Below are 13,340 nucleotides of genomic sequence, written 5' to 3'. Positions count from 1 at the left end.
TTCATCTTCTGTACTTGAGAGTTGAGTGCTATTAATACCGATGGGTACAGTGGAATGTCACTACCTCCTCTGTGCAGATGTCAATAAAGCAAGACAGATCTCACGCTGGTGCTGTTAGGAGGAGTGATCTGCCCTTGTAGACCTCCTGAAACGGTCTCAGGGACAAGTGGGAGTCTATGACTCACACTTTGGTTGATTGACTGAGTGATTGAATGAGAGACAGCTTATCAATTAAGAAAAAGATGCTCTTGAGAACAGAAGCGAGCCAGAGAGCTGGAAAGGCCAGGCACTCGGACAGCTGCACAGAACTCCGGGGCTCACTGCTTTAGCCCGCTTGCCTTTGTTGTAGGGTCATTCATCAGTTTCAACCAAAGCAAATACAGACTCAGTCTGGTGGGAGCAATGAGTGGAAGTTGAGCATGCTTTGAGCTTTAGCATGATGTCACAGTGCATGTGGTGTCTGCCCCATGTCATCTGAGATGTTATTGTTCATCCACAGTATCCACAAGAGAAAAACAATGGTCCCAAAGTGCCTGTGGAATTGCGAGTGAATATCTGGCTGGGTTTAAGTGCTGTGGAGAAGAAGTTCAATAGCTTCGCCGAAGGCTCCTTCACCGTCTTTGCTGAAATGGTACTTTTAATGACAGTCCTATCTTCTCTCTGGTAGGGCAGAACTTTCTCTTTTTACCTACCTATAGCAGTCATTACTACCTCCTGAAATGACTGTAAAAGAATCTTAGCCTAAGAGATGAGGAGAAGACCCTCCTGAGTGGAACACTCTGGAGTGACCATCTCCTTTGTGTGATAATTCAGCGGTGACCTCCAGCCAGTGACCTGGAATATGCATGATCTTCCAGCTTATGGCACTAGATCCAGTAGCAGTTTGTTGAACTGATGCTGACACAACACACTAAGTACGATACACAAACATGCTCATGTTTCTGGGTCTTCAAAGTCCTTCACACGTGCCTGTTCATGAACACCTCCTCCTATCCTGCCTACTGCTGCTGTCTCAAGGCCATACCCCAAAGCCACTGAAGGTCACCACCTCCAATCTTATGAAGCTCTGCTGTCCTTGCTGAAGTTTGTGCCTGGATCTGACTAGCGTCCTGCTGGCTTCCAAGTCCCTCCATTCTGTACCCTTGTCACACACATCCTAGTTTCATGCATCCTTGTCATAACCACTTAGGGGAGCCTCCTCTCAGGTGCAAACCAACACCGAGACTCTACTATTGTGCTCTGGCTCCGATGCCATCAGGGACATACATTTCCTGCCTTCCTTTGCAGGTAAAAACTTACCTGTGCCTTGGGCAACTCATCTCTATAAGATCAACATCAGATAGACATACGACTTTGAGACCAAACAAGGGCACCCATGTCCCTGGGAAGTCTCACCTCTTTCCACGGTTGAGAGCATGAAGATCAGACCATCAAGGATTTATAAATGCTAATTTAGAAGGAAATGGCCAGGGTCACAAGATGGCTTAGTGGATACAGGTGTTTGTAGCCTTAGATTAACCCCTGGGACCCACATGGTCAAAGGAGAAAATCAACTACCAAAAGTTGTCCTTTGACCTCTGTATGAATGTCAGGGCTTGCACGTGCGCACACACACAAATAAATTTTCTTAACTTAAAAAGGAACACTGTAAACCAGCCAGCCATTGCCACCAAACTTGCTTTCCAGAAAGTTCTTATTCTACCTGCCATACTCCAGAAGAGACTCAGAACCATTAAACCCCCATAAGGAAATCGTGTTTCTGATGTATTCTTTGTCTACTGCCTGGGAAATAACACTATCAATTAGTTATTTCTATGGATAAATGTGTCCAAATCTAAGCAGTAAACTTACAAGTAGACTTTACGAAATCCACACATTCACAAGTTGAGGTCTGTTGTGGATGCTTCGCTGACATTCTCCCATTAAGTGCCATTCAAATAATGGAAACAACTTCCATGATGCATCACGGTTCACAGAACACACTCACAACTGTTTGCATGCATTAAGTGTAAGAAACCTGTTGTGCCCAGTTTACAGATGAGCACATTGAGTCTTAGGAGGATGAGCCACTCGCCCAAAGCCGCCTGAGCACTGGCAGGCCTGAGTTTAGGGTCGTATTTTGTGGGTGTACAGATTTTTTTGCTTTCTGTCATTATCTGGGAAGACTTGGATTTCATGACTGGCTTGCTTTCTCCATCTCTGATAGTATTTCTCCAATCGTGTCTGTTTTTAACAGTATGAAAACCAAGCCCTCGTGTTTGGGAAATGGGGCACATCTGGACTGGTGGGACGTCATAAGTTCTCTGATGTCACAGGAAAAATAAAACTCAAAAGAGAATTCTTTTTGCCTCCCAAAGGCTGGGAGTGGGAAGGAGACTGGATAGTGGATCCTGAAAGAAGGTTTGTGTTCGACTTTCTGTGTCACTTATTAGTGTGTGTGTGTGTGTGTGTGTGTGTGTGTGTGTGTGTCTGTCTGTCTGTCTGTCTGTCTGTCTGTCTTGGTTAGGGTTCCTATTACTGTGAAGAGACACCATGACCACAGCAACTCTTATAAAGGAAAACATTTAATTGAGGTGGCTGCTTCAGTTCAGAGGTTCAGTCCATTATCATCATGGTGGGGAGCATGGCAGCGTGCAGGCAGACATGGAGCTGGCTACATCTTCATCAGAAGGCAACAGGAAGTGGTCTGTAACTCCAGGTGGGATCTTGAGCATATATGAGACCTCAGAGCCCACCTCTACAGTGACAGTGACACACTTCCTCCGACATGATCTTGACCGCATCTACTCTAACAAGGCCACACCTCCTAATTGTGCCACTCCCTTTGGGATTGTGGGGATCAGTTACATTCAAACTACCACAATATCTCTCTCTCTCTCTCTCTCTCTCTCTCTCTCTCTCTCTCTCTCTCTCTCTCTCTCTATCTCTCTCTCTCTATCTCTATCTCTATCTCTATCTCTATCTCTGTATGTATATAATATTTGTGCTAGGTGTTATATGTAAACCCCGGAAAAATGGCTGAGGTGCCTATTTAATGTACCAAAGTGGACTCCGGCCACCAGGTTCTCAGCAACTACCGTTACATAGTCATTCTGGCTGGCTTACCCTGCCCCATGCTAAACTCTGCAGCCCAGGACTGGGCTTCCCTTCCCCCAGCTTCTCTGATTCCTTCTAGAACCCAACCATTTTGGCTATGCCAGCCTTTTTGCCCCTTGGTCTCTTGTCCACTTTGTCTGTAGCTCCTCTCTTAGCCGCCCCCCCCCTTCTCTTCCTTTCTCACCTGCTACATGACACCCATCTCAATCAATCAATCAACAATCAGTAAGTAAATAAAAATGTGACTGACAGCATTATCCTAGAGCTCCCTCTTCTGGCCACCCTGTGATGGCACGCTCCGGGACCTGTATTGTAAGGTCTCCACTATAGCTTGGGCCTTAAAAAGGGAGGGAAATGAGCAAGCATGCTGTTTGTTCTGCCAGGCCCAGTGCCCACACATCCTTGTTTCTAGTGCAGGACTGTTCATTTTGTTTGGAGTTGTGGGGATTTTTGAGGAGAAGGTGGGGGTGTTGGATTGGACAGAAGGGAGGGGTGAGGCCTGGAAAGGTAGAGAGGACCGTGACTGGAAAAACACAAGGCTGGGATGCCAGAGACAGTGGCCAAACCTTTGGGTCTCCTCTGGGGTGCAGAGGAGTGATGGATGATTTCAATTTATACAAATAGTTGGGGCTGTCTGCTTTCTGATACCATTCCAAGTGTTTGACTGCACGGAGGGTGGAAATAGTAAAGGGAAAAGAACCTCATTTGAGGGTCCCTGGCAGAAAACTTCAGGCAAAGTTGGAGCCTCCGTGCCTTCTTCTGTGGGTTTTTGAAGTAGCTCTAAATCCAAGCAAAAGCTGGCCAGACAGAGTCAGTACGGTGCACTCAAGGGCCCCAAAGGGTCTGGAGTCTGAAATGAGCTGGCTTGGCTCTCTACTTAGGAACCATCAGTTTATGTCATGTAGAGCAAGCCATGGGCACACATTTCCACACAGCTTCACTCCACTTTTTAAAATAGAAAGGACACAGAGGAGTATTTCCCTGTTCTTTGAACTGTCAGCCAAGAGTTTTACTGAGAAAGAGCTGGAAAGCCTATACTACACCAGGAAGTGTGGAAGACACTCTCTGTGCTCTCTGTAGGGAACTGCTCACAGCTCTGCTGCTGCAGTTTTCCTGGCTCTATCCTAATTACCAATGTGAAGAGTCCTCTATAATTTAGGTCTCGCTGGTCCAGCCCCCCTCTCTAAATGAATGTCAAAAGCTTTTAGTTCAAAGTCAAATTTGGAGTGGAGAACCCAAAGGGCTCAAGCCAGAAGGCTAGTGGTGTCATTCCAAGCTGTAGGAGTCTCCTGCCAGTGTGAAATCGCGGGGGTTGCTGGTCCTGTTTCTCCTCAGTAATAGGAGCCATCTCTCACCCACAGCCTCCTGACTGAGGCTGACGCAGGTCACACAGAGTTCACGGACGAAGTCTACCAGAATGAGAACCGCTATCCTGGAGGCGAGTGGAAGCCAGCAGAGGACACCTATACGGACGCGGTGAGCCACCTGCTCTCAAGAGGGACCCTCATGTCCCATCTCTGTGCATCATGGGACACGCTCTGCCCTCTCTTCTGCTACATGCCCGCTTCCAAACAGTCTTCCATTTACAACTGAAGCCACACAGTGCATGGTCATTACTTGCATCCAGTAAAAACTGGGCCTCTGGCTAGACACCGCTACAGCATAAAGTTTGAGTTGTACATGTTTTTTAGAGAAAAGTTTATTATCTAGCTAGTTTTTAAAATCACAAGGAATGAAATGTTCACTTTAAAGAACTATACAGGCACCAGCAGCGGTGGTGGCGCACGCCTTTAATCCCAGCACTTGGAAGGCAGAGCCAGGCGGATCTCTGTGAGTTCGAGTCCAGCCTGGTCCACAGAATGAGTTCCAGGAAAGGCACAAAGCTACACAGAGAAACCCTGTCTCAAAAAAAAAAAAAAAAAAAAAAAAAAAAACAAAAAGAATAGAAAAAAGAACTACACAGGCAAATAAAAACAAAAAATAAAATAAATAAATGGAGCTGAAGGGATGTGTTAGCAGCTAAGAGCGCTTGATGCTCTTGCAGGGGCTTGGAGTTCAGTTCCCAGCACCCATGCTGGCCGCTCACAAACACCTATACTGCAGCCGCATGGGATCCCATAGCCTCCTGTGGCCTCTGTGGATTCTCTTATGCACGTGCATATATTCACACACATCCCCATAAATAAAAATAAACAATTTTCAACAAAATTCTTTAAACTTTTAAAAAATCCAAGCAGTGTTCAAGGAAATGAGAAATATCTCACCCTGCCTAACACTGTCGTCTGTTAAATAATCACTGTTGTAGGTTTCTGCTCACATACAAGTGTACTTTTTCCTCTTCTAATTGTGTTGTAATTTGCATTGTGCACATAGCTTCTACAACACATATCTTCACGTAATGATGTATTTAAGCACGAGTGTGTGTGTACATGTGTGTAGAGGAGCACATGCAAGTGTGTGCACATGCATGTAGAGGCAAGGTTCCACATGCCGTGTCTTCCTCAGTCACTCCCTGCCTCGTTTGTTTTGAGACAGGGATTTTCAGTGAACCTGGGGCCCCCTGACTTGGCTGGGCTGTCTGGCCAACAAGCTCCCGAGAGCTCTTCCTGTCCTCGTCCCCGGCACTAGGGTTACAGATGCGGGCTTCCACTCCGGCTTTTATGTGCATGCTGGGCTTCTGACGTAGTTATTAACTGGGCCATCTCCCCAGCTCCAGGTCGTCTTTGATAACGGCACATACAGAGCTGTGAACTTTGCTATAGGACCCTATGGTCATTCATTTGTACATCTCATAGACATTTAGGGTTTGGTAGTTTGGGGTGAGTTTTTTTTTTTTTTATTTTGTTCCAAAATGTTTTCTTTGGTTTTTATTAAAAAATGTGGCAATGAATATCTTTATACAACCATTTTTACACAAGTGATGGAAGCTTATGTCTAGAAAAATGTCTTTGGAATGGTGTGTTCAAATTCTAAATAATTAAAAAACATTGTGATACTGTTGCCAAGCGGCCTTGCAGGGAAGCGTACACATCATTTCCAGCACCAGTGTAACAGGGGACTTGGTTTCAGTACCGTCCCACTCATCATCTTTGTTGATCCCTAAACAAGATCCCTGCCACTGTTGCACTTTGTGTTCCCGTAATTTAAGGTGAAGCTGGGTGCTTTCCATGTGTACAGCCACCTTTATTTCTTCTACATATGAACTTCATATCATAACTCTCTGTGAGTTTTAATGTAAACCTGTCAATGTTTCCTATAACTTTTGCTCAGCCTCACATGATCAGCATCATGAGCCTCCAGTAGCATTTCCTGAACTTGAACACATGTGTCTTAATGCCTGATCTGTTCTCTGTTTTGTTTTTCCTGAATAACCTCTCATTAAGATGAATGGCACCATCAAATAGTATTAAATGAGACCTTATGAAATTGCTAATGTTCGAAATTCACATGGTTCAACTTAATACTATTCTCTAAGAGTAAAAACAGAAGGTATCGGACTGGTGACAAGTGATTTTCATGTAGCATTTGTATGTAAGTAAAGATTAGAGTTTTTCTGAATAGAATGAATCTCGAAGACGCTATCTATAAAGACGTGCAGGTTCTGTAGTTAAGTATCAGGAAAGTTTCCTCATCTTTGGATCTCATTCACGTCTGTCCATCTGTCTGTCTGTCGCTCAGAATGGAGATAAGGCAGCATCACCCAGCGAGCTGACTTGCCCTCCAGGTTGGGAGTGGGAAGATGACGCATGGATATATGACATAAACCGAGCAGTGGATGAGAAAGGTAACGTGTACATCCGTTTGCCTGAGTGTGAGTCTGCAGAAAGGCCTTGGTTAACCAGAGCAAAGGTCCCATGGAAGGAAGAGCCCTACCCTCACTGGTCTATGACAGTTAGGTCATGTGGTGTTACCCGTGACTGTTCAAATGAGTGTCGTCTGACTCACAAATAGATGGACAGAAGGTGGGTGAGGAGATGTTAGAAGTGGAAAATGGAGGTGATGGGGCCAATGAGCCGGACTTTGGGGTAACTTAGAAATCCAGAGAAAGAATAAAGGAGAGATCTAGAGCTTGGATTTTCTCTCTTCTAATCACACTCCGTAATCTTCCTGGGATAATCAAACTTAGAGGTCCTATAACTCAGGCAGGAGAATGGCAAAATGTCTTATATGTCATCCCACTAGCAGTCATGTGATTGACATAGCTTTAGGTATAGTAATACTTACCATTTTCTACAAATAGTCAATTCAGATGAACTTCCATTTGGAACCATCAAGAGGAAAAATATAATTGATTCTTTCCTCTAATATGTGATTATACATGAGCAGAGTAGGATTGATACATAAGACTCCAAATGGATGGTGAATTCTATATTGATTGTGATGCACACACCAGGTCTTAAAATAACGGCAATTATTGAGCAACAACTGTGTACCAACCACATAGTTGTGTATCTTTTACCTCTTAAGGCTGTCAAGTTGGAACATAGACAGGTTTACCAATTTGCAGGAAATGCTACTGAAGGGCTAACACTGTAGCTCAATAGCAGAGCACTTATCTGGTATTCACAGGGTCCTGGGTTCAATCCCAAAGAAGCAGAAAGGTTACCCAAAATGCTGGGCCCAGAGGAAGTGGTTTTTGGTTTGGGAAATGTTTAGATTTTGGAATATTTGCACACACACACACACACACACACACACACACACACACACATGCATATGTACATACATACATGCATTCACACATATATACATACCTTTGTATTTGTGGCATGACAGCACCCAACGTTTCAGCATGGCGCACTTCATATTTTCAGATGACGCATGTTCAACCCTGTGACAGTCGCAATAACAGGGAACATCTGTGGGCAGAAAGGAGCTACATATTATCTAGCAAGTTATTTGCTGATCAGGCAGATGCTTCTCCTTGGAGTAACTATGCTCAAATTCTGTTGCAGGCTGGGAGTACGGAATTAGCATTCCTCCTGATAACAAGCCCAAGTCCTGGGTTGCAGCAGAGAAAATGTATCACACTCACAGACGGCGGAGACTGGTCCGAAAACGCAAGAAAGATTTGACACAAACAGCTTCGAGCACGGCAAGGGTAAGAGGAGCAGGAGGAGGTGCTGGACCGGGTGCTCTGCCTGCCACACCATGCAGAGTTCCAGCCACATGGCTGTTCCTGCAGAGCCATTTGCAAATCAAGGATCTGATACCGGGATTCAGGGTTCTGCAAGTGTACCCTGCCTGCCTGATATGTTAGAAAATCCTCGCTCCAGCATCTCTGGGGATGAGAACAGCCATCCATGCTTCCACAAGCCCTCCAGAAGATGCTGAGACAGTGGGTGAGGCCTTTGGAAGGATAGAAAAAGGCTCTGAGGTTATGCTGGCAGAATAAGACAGTGGTGCTGATACCTCAGGACTTAGAACAAGATGCAAAAAAATTCAAGCCCCGACTCTAAAGTTTTTCTCGTTGGTGAAATGGGAGCAAGACTTAGAACCATCTATCTTAAGTAGGGTTTTCTTTTCTTCTTCTTCTTTTTTTTCTATTTGGTTTTTTGAGACAGGGTTTCTCTGTGTAGCTTTGGAGCCTGTCCTGGATCTCACTTTGTAGACCAGGCTGGAGTCAAACTCACAAAGATTCGCCTGGCTCTGCCTCCTGAGTGCTGGGATTAAAGGCATGCGCCACCACTGCCTGGTTTAGGTAGTGTTTTCTATTGCTGTGATAAGACCCCATGAAAGCAGCTTGGAGAGGAAGACAATATTTCAGCTCACGTGCCCTGATCACAGTCCACCATGAAGGAAAGTCAGGACAGGAACTCAAGGCAGGAACCTGGAGGCAGGAACTGATGCAGAGGCTGCTTACTGGCTTGCTCCTCATGGCTTGCTCAGCCTGCTTTCTTATAGCCCAGAACTACCTGCCTAGAGGTGGCACCATCCACAGTAAGCTGGGCCCTCCCACATCAATCATCAATCAAGAAACAGTCCTCCAGACTTGCCCTTAGGCCAACCTGGTAGGGACATTTTTCATTTGAGGTTCCCTCTTCCTAAATGACTGTAGCTTGTATCTAGTTGACATAAAACTATCCATACCCTAATTTAATTAGGGTATTACAAGGATTTAAACTGCATAGTAAATTAAGTGGAATAATAATTTGAAATTAATAATAAATGGTATGTTTTACATGTCATTTAGAATACTCAGCACACATATGCATCATGCATGAGCTATAAGGTCTGGAATGTTGCTCATTCTGGGGATGGTGTTCATAGCCATGAAATAAACTTGCTGTAGGTCATATCTCTAGAAAGTGACCAAGATGACCTTTGAACACAGGTTAGACTAATACTAAACAGGAACTCTTCCTATTGCTCTAAAGGCTCGACTCTAGTTGGTTCCGTGAAGTTACAGTTTATTCAGTGATGATCTCCCAGGGAACAAAAATAGAGCTACATCATCTTGGTGTCCACCTTGCTTAGCAGCCTGCTCTCGGTACAGAGTGTGGTAGAATAAATGTGTCTTAAACACAGCACTGTCCCACCCTGATTGGGTGAGAAATTTCTAGATGTGTTTCACTTTCTCTTTCCACATGAGCACCAGCATGACTTGGGAAGAACACTGGGCCACTGGTCAGAAAACCTAGGTCCATTCATGAGCCATGCTGAGACTTCAATCATGTCTCTAACCTGCTTCATTTTCAGTACATACACAAAATATGCCATTGTCTTTATTCACACTATTAATGGTGGATTTATTAAGGTAACTCCACATAGTTAAAAGTTAGGTTTATTTTGGGGTATCTTAGAATAGGTAAAGGGATAGTTTACAGGGTCCGGGAGAGGTGAAGTGCAGTCCAGCGCTGTTCTCTGGAGAATTCTGCTGGGTCTACCATCCAGCATCCAGGATCACCAGGAACCAAGAGAGCTGGCACATCCGGATCTCCGATCTTAAGGGTTCCCGTCTCGGCCCCACCTCAGGGACAGGTCATAGGTAGGCATGACAGTTACTGGAAACCTCACTGGGGGTAGTATTTCCAGGTCAAAGCTGGAACAGCTAGCTACCCACTACATACTATCACAGAGGAAGTGACAAGATCATATGAACCTTGGGTTTTATATTTATTTGAAGTGGAAAAAAAAAGACCACAACCCTACATGGAGCTTTTATTTCTAAATTCATCAATAATATCCAGTATTATTTTCCATTTGTTCAATCTGGTCACACTTGTAAGACAGTTATATAATTTTTTGTCCACTCAAATGTCAAATACATGGAGGCAAAGGCCACGTCTATCCTTTTCTTCCGTGTTACCTCAGCCTTGAGGACTATTTCTGAAAACAGATCATGTGCATATGAATCATGTTTAACTTGAGAGTACTGTACTTGGTTAACAGTTACCACAGAGATAATATACTCTGGTCTATCACATCATCACTAATTATAGCAGCTTTTAGCATAAACAAGACATTTAAATCCTAAGGGATGATACCATTCTTCCCCATATATAAAATGCATCACTAGTTCTTGTGAGCTCAGTCTTAAGAAGAACCCACTCTCATGCACTCCCATGGCTGAATGGTTACTACCTTTGCCTCCCTGAGGCCCACAGTCTGCAGGCTCTGCCAAGTCAGAGCTGGCATCTATTCAATCTCTGTAGCATCCGTGGCTCCTCACATAGCACTTGACAGAGAGTGGACTTTCGTGATTACAATTTGCCCATTGACCTAATGGTCTGCTTTATCAATATGAGGGAGATTATTATTTCTCATTAAAAGGTATGCTTCTATTTTAGGCCATGGAAGAATTAGAAGACCGGGAGGGCTGGGAATACGCTTCGCTGATTGGCTGGAAATTCCACTGGAAACAGCGCAGTTCAGACACCTTTCGCCGCAGACGCTGGAGGAGAAAAATGGCTCCTTCAGAAACACACGGTGCCGCTGCCATCTTTAAACTTGAAGGTGCCCTTGTAAGTAACCAGAAGCCAAAGGGTGAATAAGACTGGTGTAGAGAAAACGTGTGAGTGATGTAGAAAGCACAGCCAAGTCCCATGTAACCTCAGCGCTGCAGGACTGTGAAGAAGTTGGGGGAAAGGAATACGCTGTGAGTGTCCAATGACTCCCATCTTAGGAAGAAACCACTACCGCAGGAGAGGGCTTCAGAACAGTATTGCAGGCACATCTGTTTCTCCCCAAATTTCCCAAGTATGTCTGCCAGGGTGCTGGTTTCAGGAAATTGGAAATTGGAAATTGTAGTTATTTAACAGACCAAAAGAGCTGAATATACAGACCCAGGTGACAGAAAAACAGAAGGATGGCTCACAGAGTTAAAAAATGAGTCAGGTGACAGCACAGTGAAGGAGGTAGGTGTTGGGGGTGGGAGTGCAGGTCAGTAGAAGGAATAGGAACAGCAATGAGTGATCTGTGTAACATGGCAGCCACCATCCATTTCCATGGATTGGGGAGATGGCTCAGTGGTTAAGAACGTTTGCTGTGCAGTCCTAAAGGACCCAAGTTCAGACGTCCAGTACTCATGTCAAAAGCTGGGTGTATGTGGTAGTGGATGACTGACACCCCAGCACTGAGGAGTGGGGAAATGGTGGCAAAGGGGAACAGAAAGGTCACCGGGGCTCGCCACTGGCAGCCAATCTAGCCAAAAACTAGTGAGCTCCAGTTCAACACGACCCAGTCTCCAGGGAATGAGAAAGCAAGTCATAGCACAGAACACCTGATGTCCTATTCTGGCCACACACACAGCTGTGCATGGATACATGCACATAGGTGCACACACATCCCACTCACAGACACACAGGGAGGAAGGGAGGGGGCGGGGGAGTAGAGAGGACCATTTATTTCTAAGTACAGTCTGTTTTCTCCTCTGCACTCTGACCCTACCACACTCTGCTGCTCTGTCCTCCTTCTCCCAGCCTTGGAGAGCATCCACTATTTCCCCATTATTTCAACAGCAGGGTTTGGTAAACCTGGACTTGAGGCTTCCACCTCCTGCTCTGGCACCTTCTAGAGGGGTGACTCTGAAGAGGTCACTCACTGCCCTGTGTGTTACTCACCTTGGAAAATGGGGTGGTTCATGATAAAATCTGTCCTCAACACCACTGTTGCAGTTGTTTGTTAGTATCACCTCTTGGCTTGCTTGTTTTTAGGTTGTGGTGGTGATGATGGTGATGGTGATGGTAATGATGATGATGATGATGGATGATGATGATGAAGGTGGTGATGATGATGATGATGATGCATGAGGGTGATGATGATAGATGATGGTGTTGTTGATGATGATGACAATGATGATTTCCTCCTACTTTAGGGGGCAGACACCACAGAGGACGGAGATGAAAAGAGCTTGGAAAAGCAGAAACACAGTGCCACCACTGTGTTTGGGGCAAACACACCCATTGTTTCCTGTAATTTCGACAGTAAGTTTTAAACACAGCTGTGAATTCTGCATCTGTCACTTTCATTTCTAGAAAAATCTTCAGATCATCAAATGTGATAAAAATATCACTCAGATGAAAGGTGACTTTCAAGTTTTTCACTCAATGAAGATTTTTTTTTTTTTTTTTTTTTTTTTTTTTTTTGGTTTTTCGAGACAGGGTTTCTCTGTGTAGCTTTGCGCCTTTCCTGGAGCTCACTTGGTAGCCCAGGCTGGCCTCGAACTCACAGAGATCCGCCTGGCTCTGCCTCCCGAGTGCTGGGATTAAAGGCGTGCGCCACCACCGCCCGGCCATAAAGTAATTGTTTTTGTTATTTATTTGTTTATTTTTTCCTGGAGCTGAGGACCGAACCCAGGGCCTTGCGCTTGCTAGGCAAGCGCTCTACCACTGAGCTAAATCCCCAACCCCTTCAATGAAGATTTTTAAAATACATTCTGAAAAATTATCATATTTGGGATGAAGAATGATTAAATCACTGATTTTACTGTCTAAAATATACTCATTCTAGCAAGAAAAACCCTAAATTATTATCTTAATTACAGAAAAAAGGCTAAAATTTTAGGGGAAATTGCTCTCAATGTCAGCCTTCAAGAATTTCAGAATGTTATTAATAATGGTACATGTTTATGTATGTCTTAATATGTACCAGATAGTCAAGCTTTCCTGGTTCTGGAATTCATGCATTCAGTCACAATACTCTGCTGCCCCTCAAACTGTGTGTGTGTATGTGTGCACATGCATGCATGTGTATATACATGTAGGTCTGTGTGTGTGCACGCATGCATGTATATCTGTGTGTAC

At 44.6% G+C, this 13,340-nt stretch overlaps 1 protein-coding gene across 2 annotated transcripts in view; it reads left to right on the top strand.

Annotated features, from left to right (window-relative positions):
- Positions 1-13,340, top strand: part of Myof (myoferlin) — a 150,443-nt gene that overhangs the window by 95,974 nt on the left and 41,129 nt on the right. For both annotated transcript variants that reach the window (XM_042263045.2, XM_042263039.2), the window contains 7 exons: positions 500-631; positions 2,237-2,400; positions 4,458-4,572; positions 6,775-6,880; positions 8,052-8,197; positions 10,887-11,060; positions 12,413-12,521. In XM_042263045.2, the coding sequence (XP_042118979.2) occupies positions 500-631; positions 2,237-2,400; positions 4,458-4,572; positions 6,775-6,880; positions 8,052-8,197; positions 10,887-11,060; positions 12,413-12,521 (946 nt within the window). The remainder of the gene's footprint in view (positions 1-499; positions 632-2,236; positions 2,401-4,457; positions 4,573-6,774; positions 6,881-8,051; positions 8,198-10,886; positions 11,061-12,412; positions 12,522-13,340) is intronic.

Source organism: Peromyscus maniculatus, chromosome 1, assembly GCF_049852395.1.
Source record: "Peromyscus maniculatus bairdii isolate BWxNUB_F1_BW_parent chromosome 1, HU_Pman_BW_mat_3.1, whole genome shotgun sequence".
Taxonomy (NCBI): domain Eukaryota; kingdom Metazoa; phylum Chordata; class Mammalia; order Rodentia; family Cricetidae; genus Peromyscus; species Peromyscus maniculatus.
This window is presented reverse-complemented; position numbering and strand designations above follow the sequence as displayed.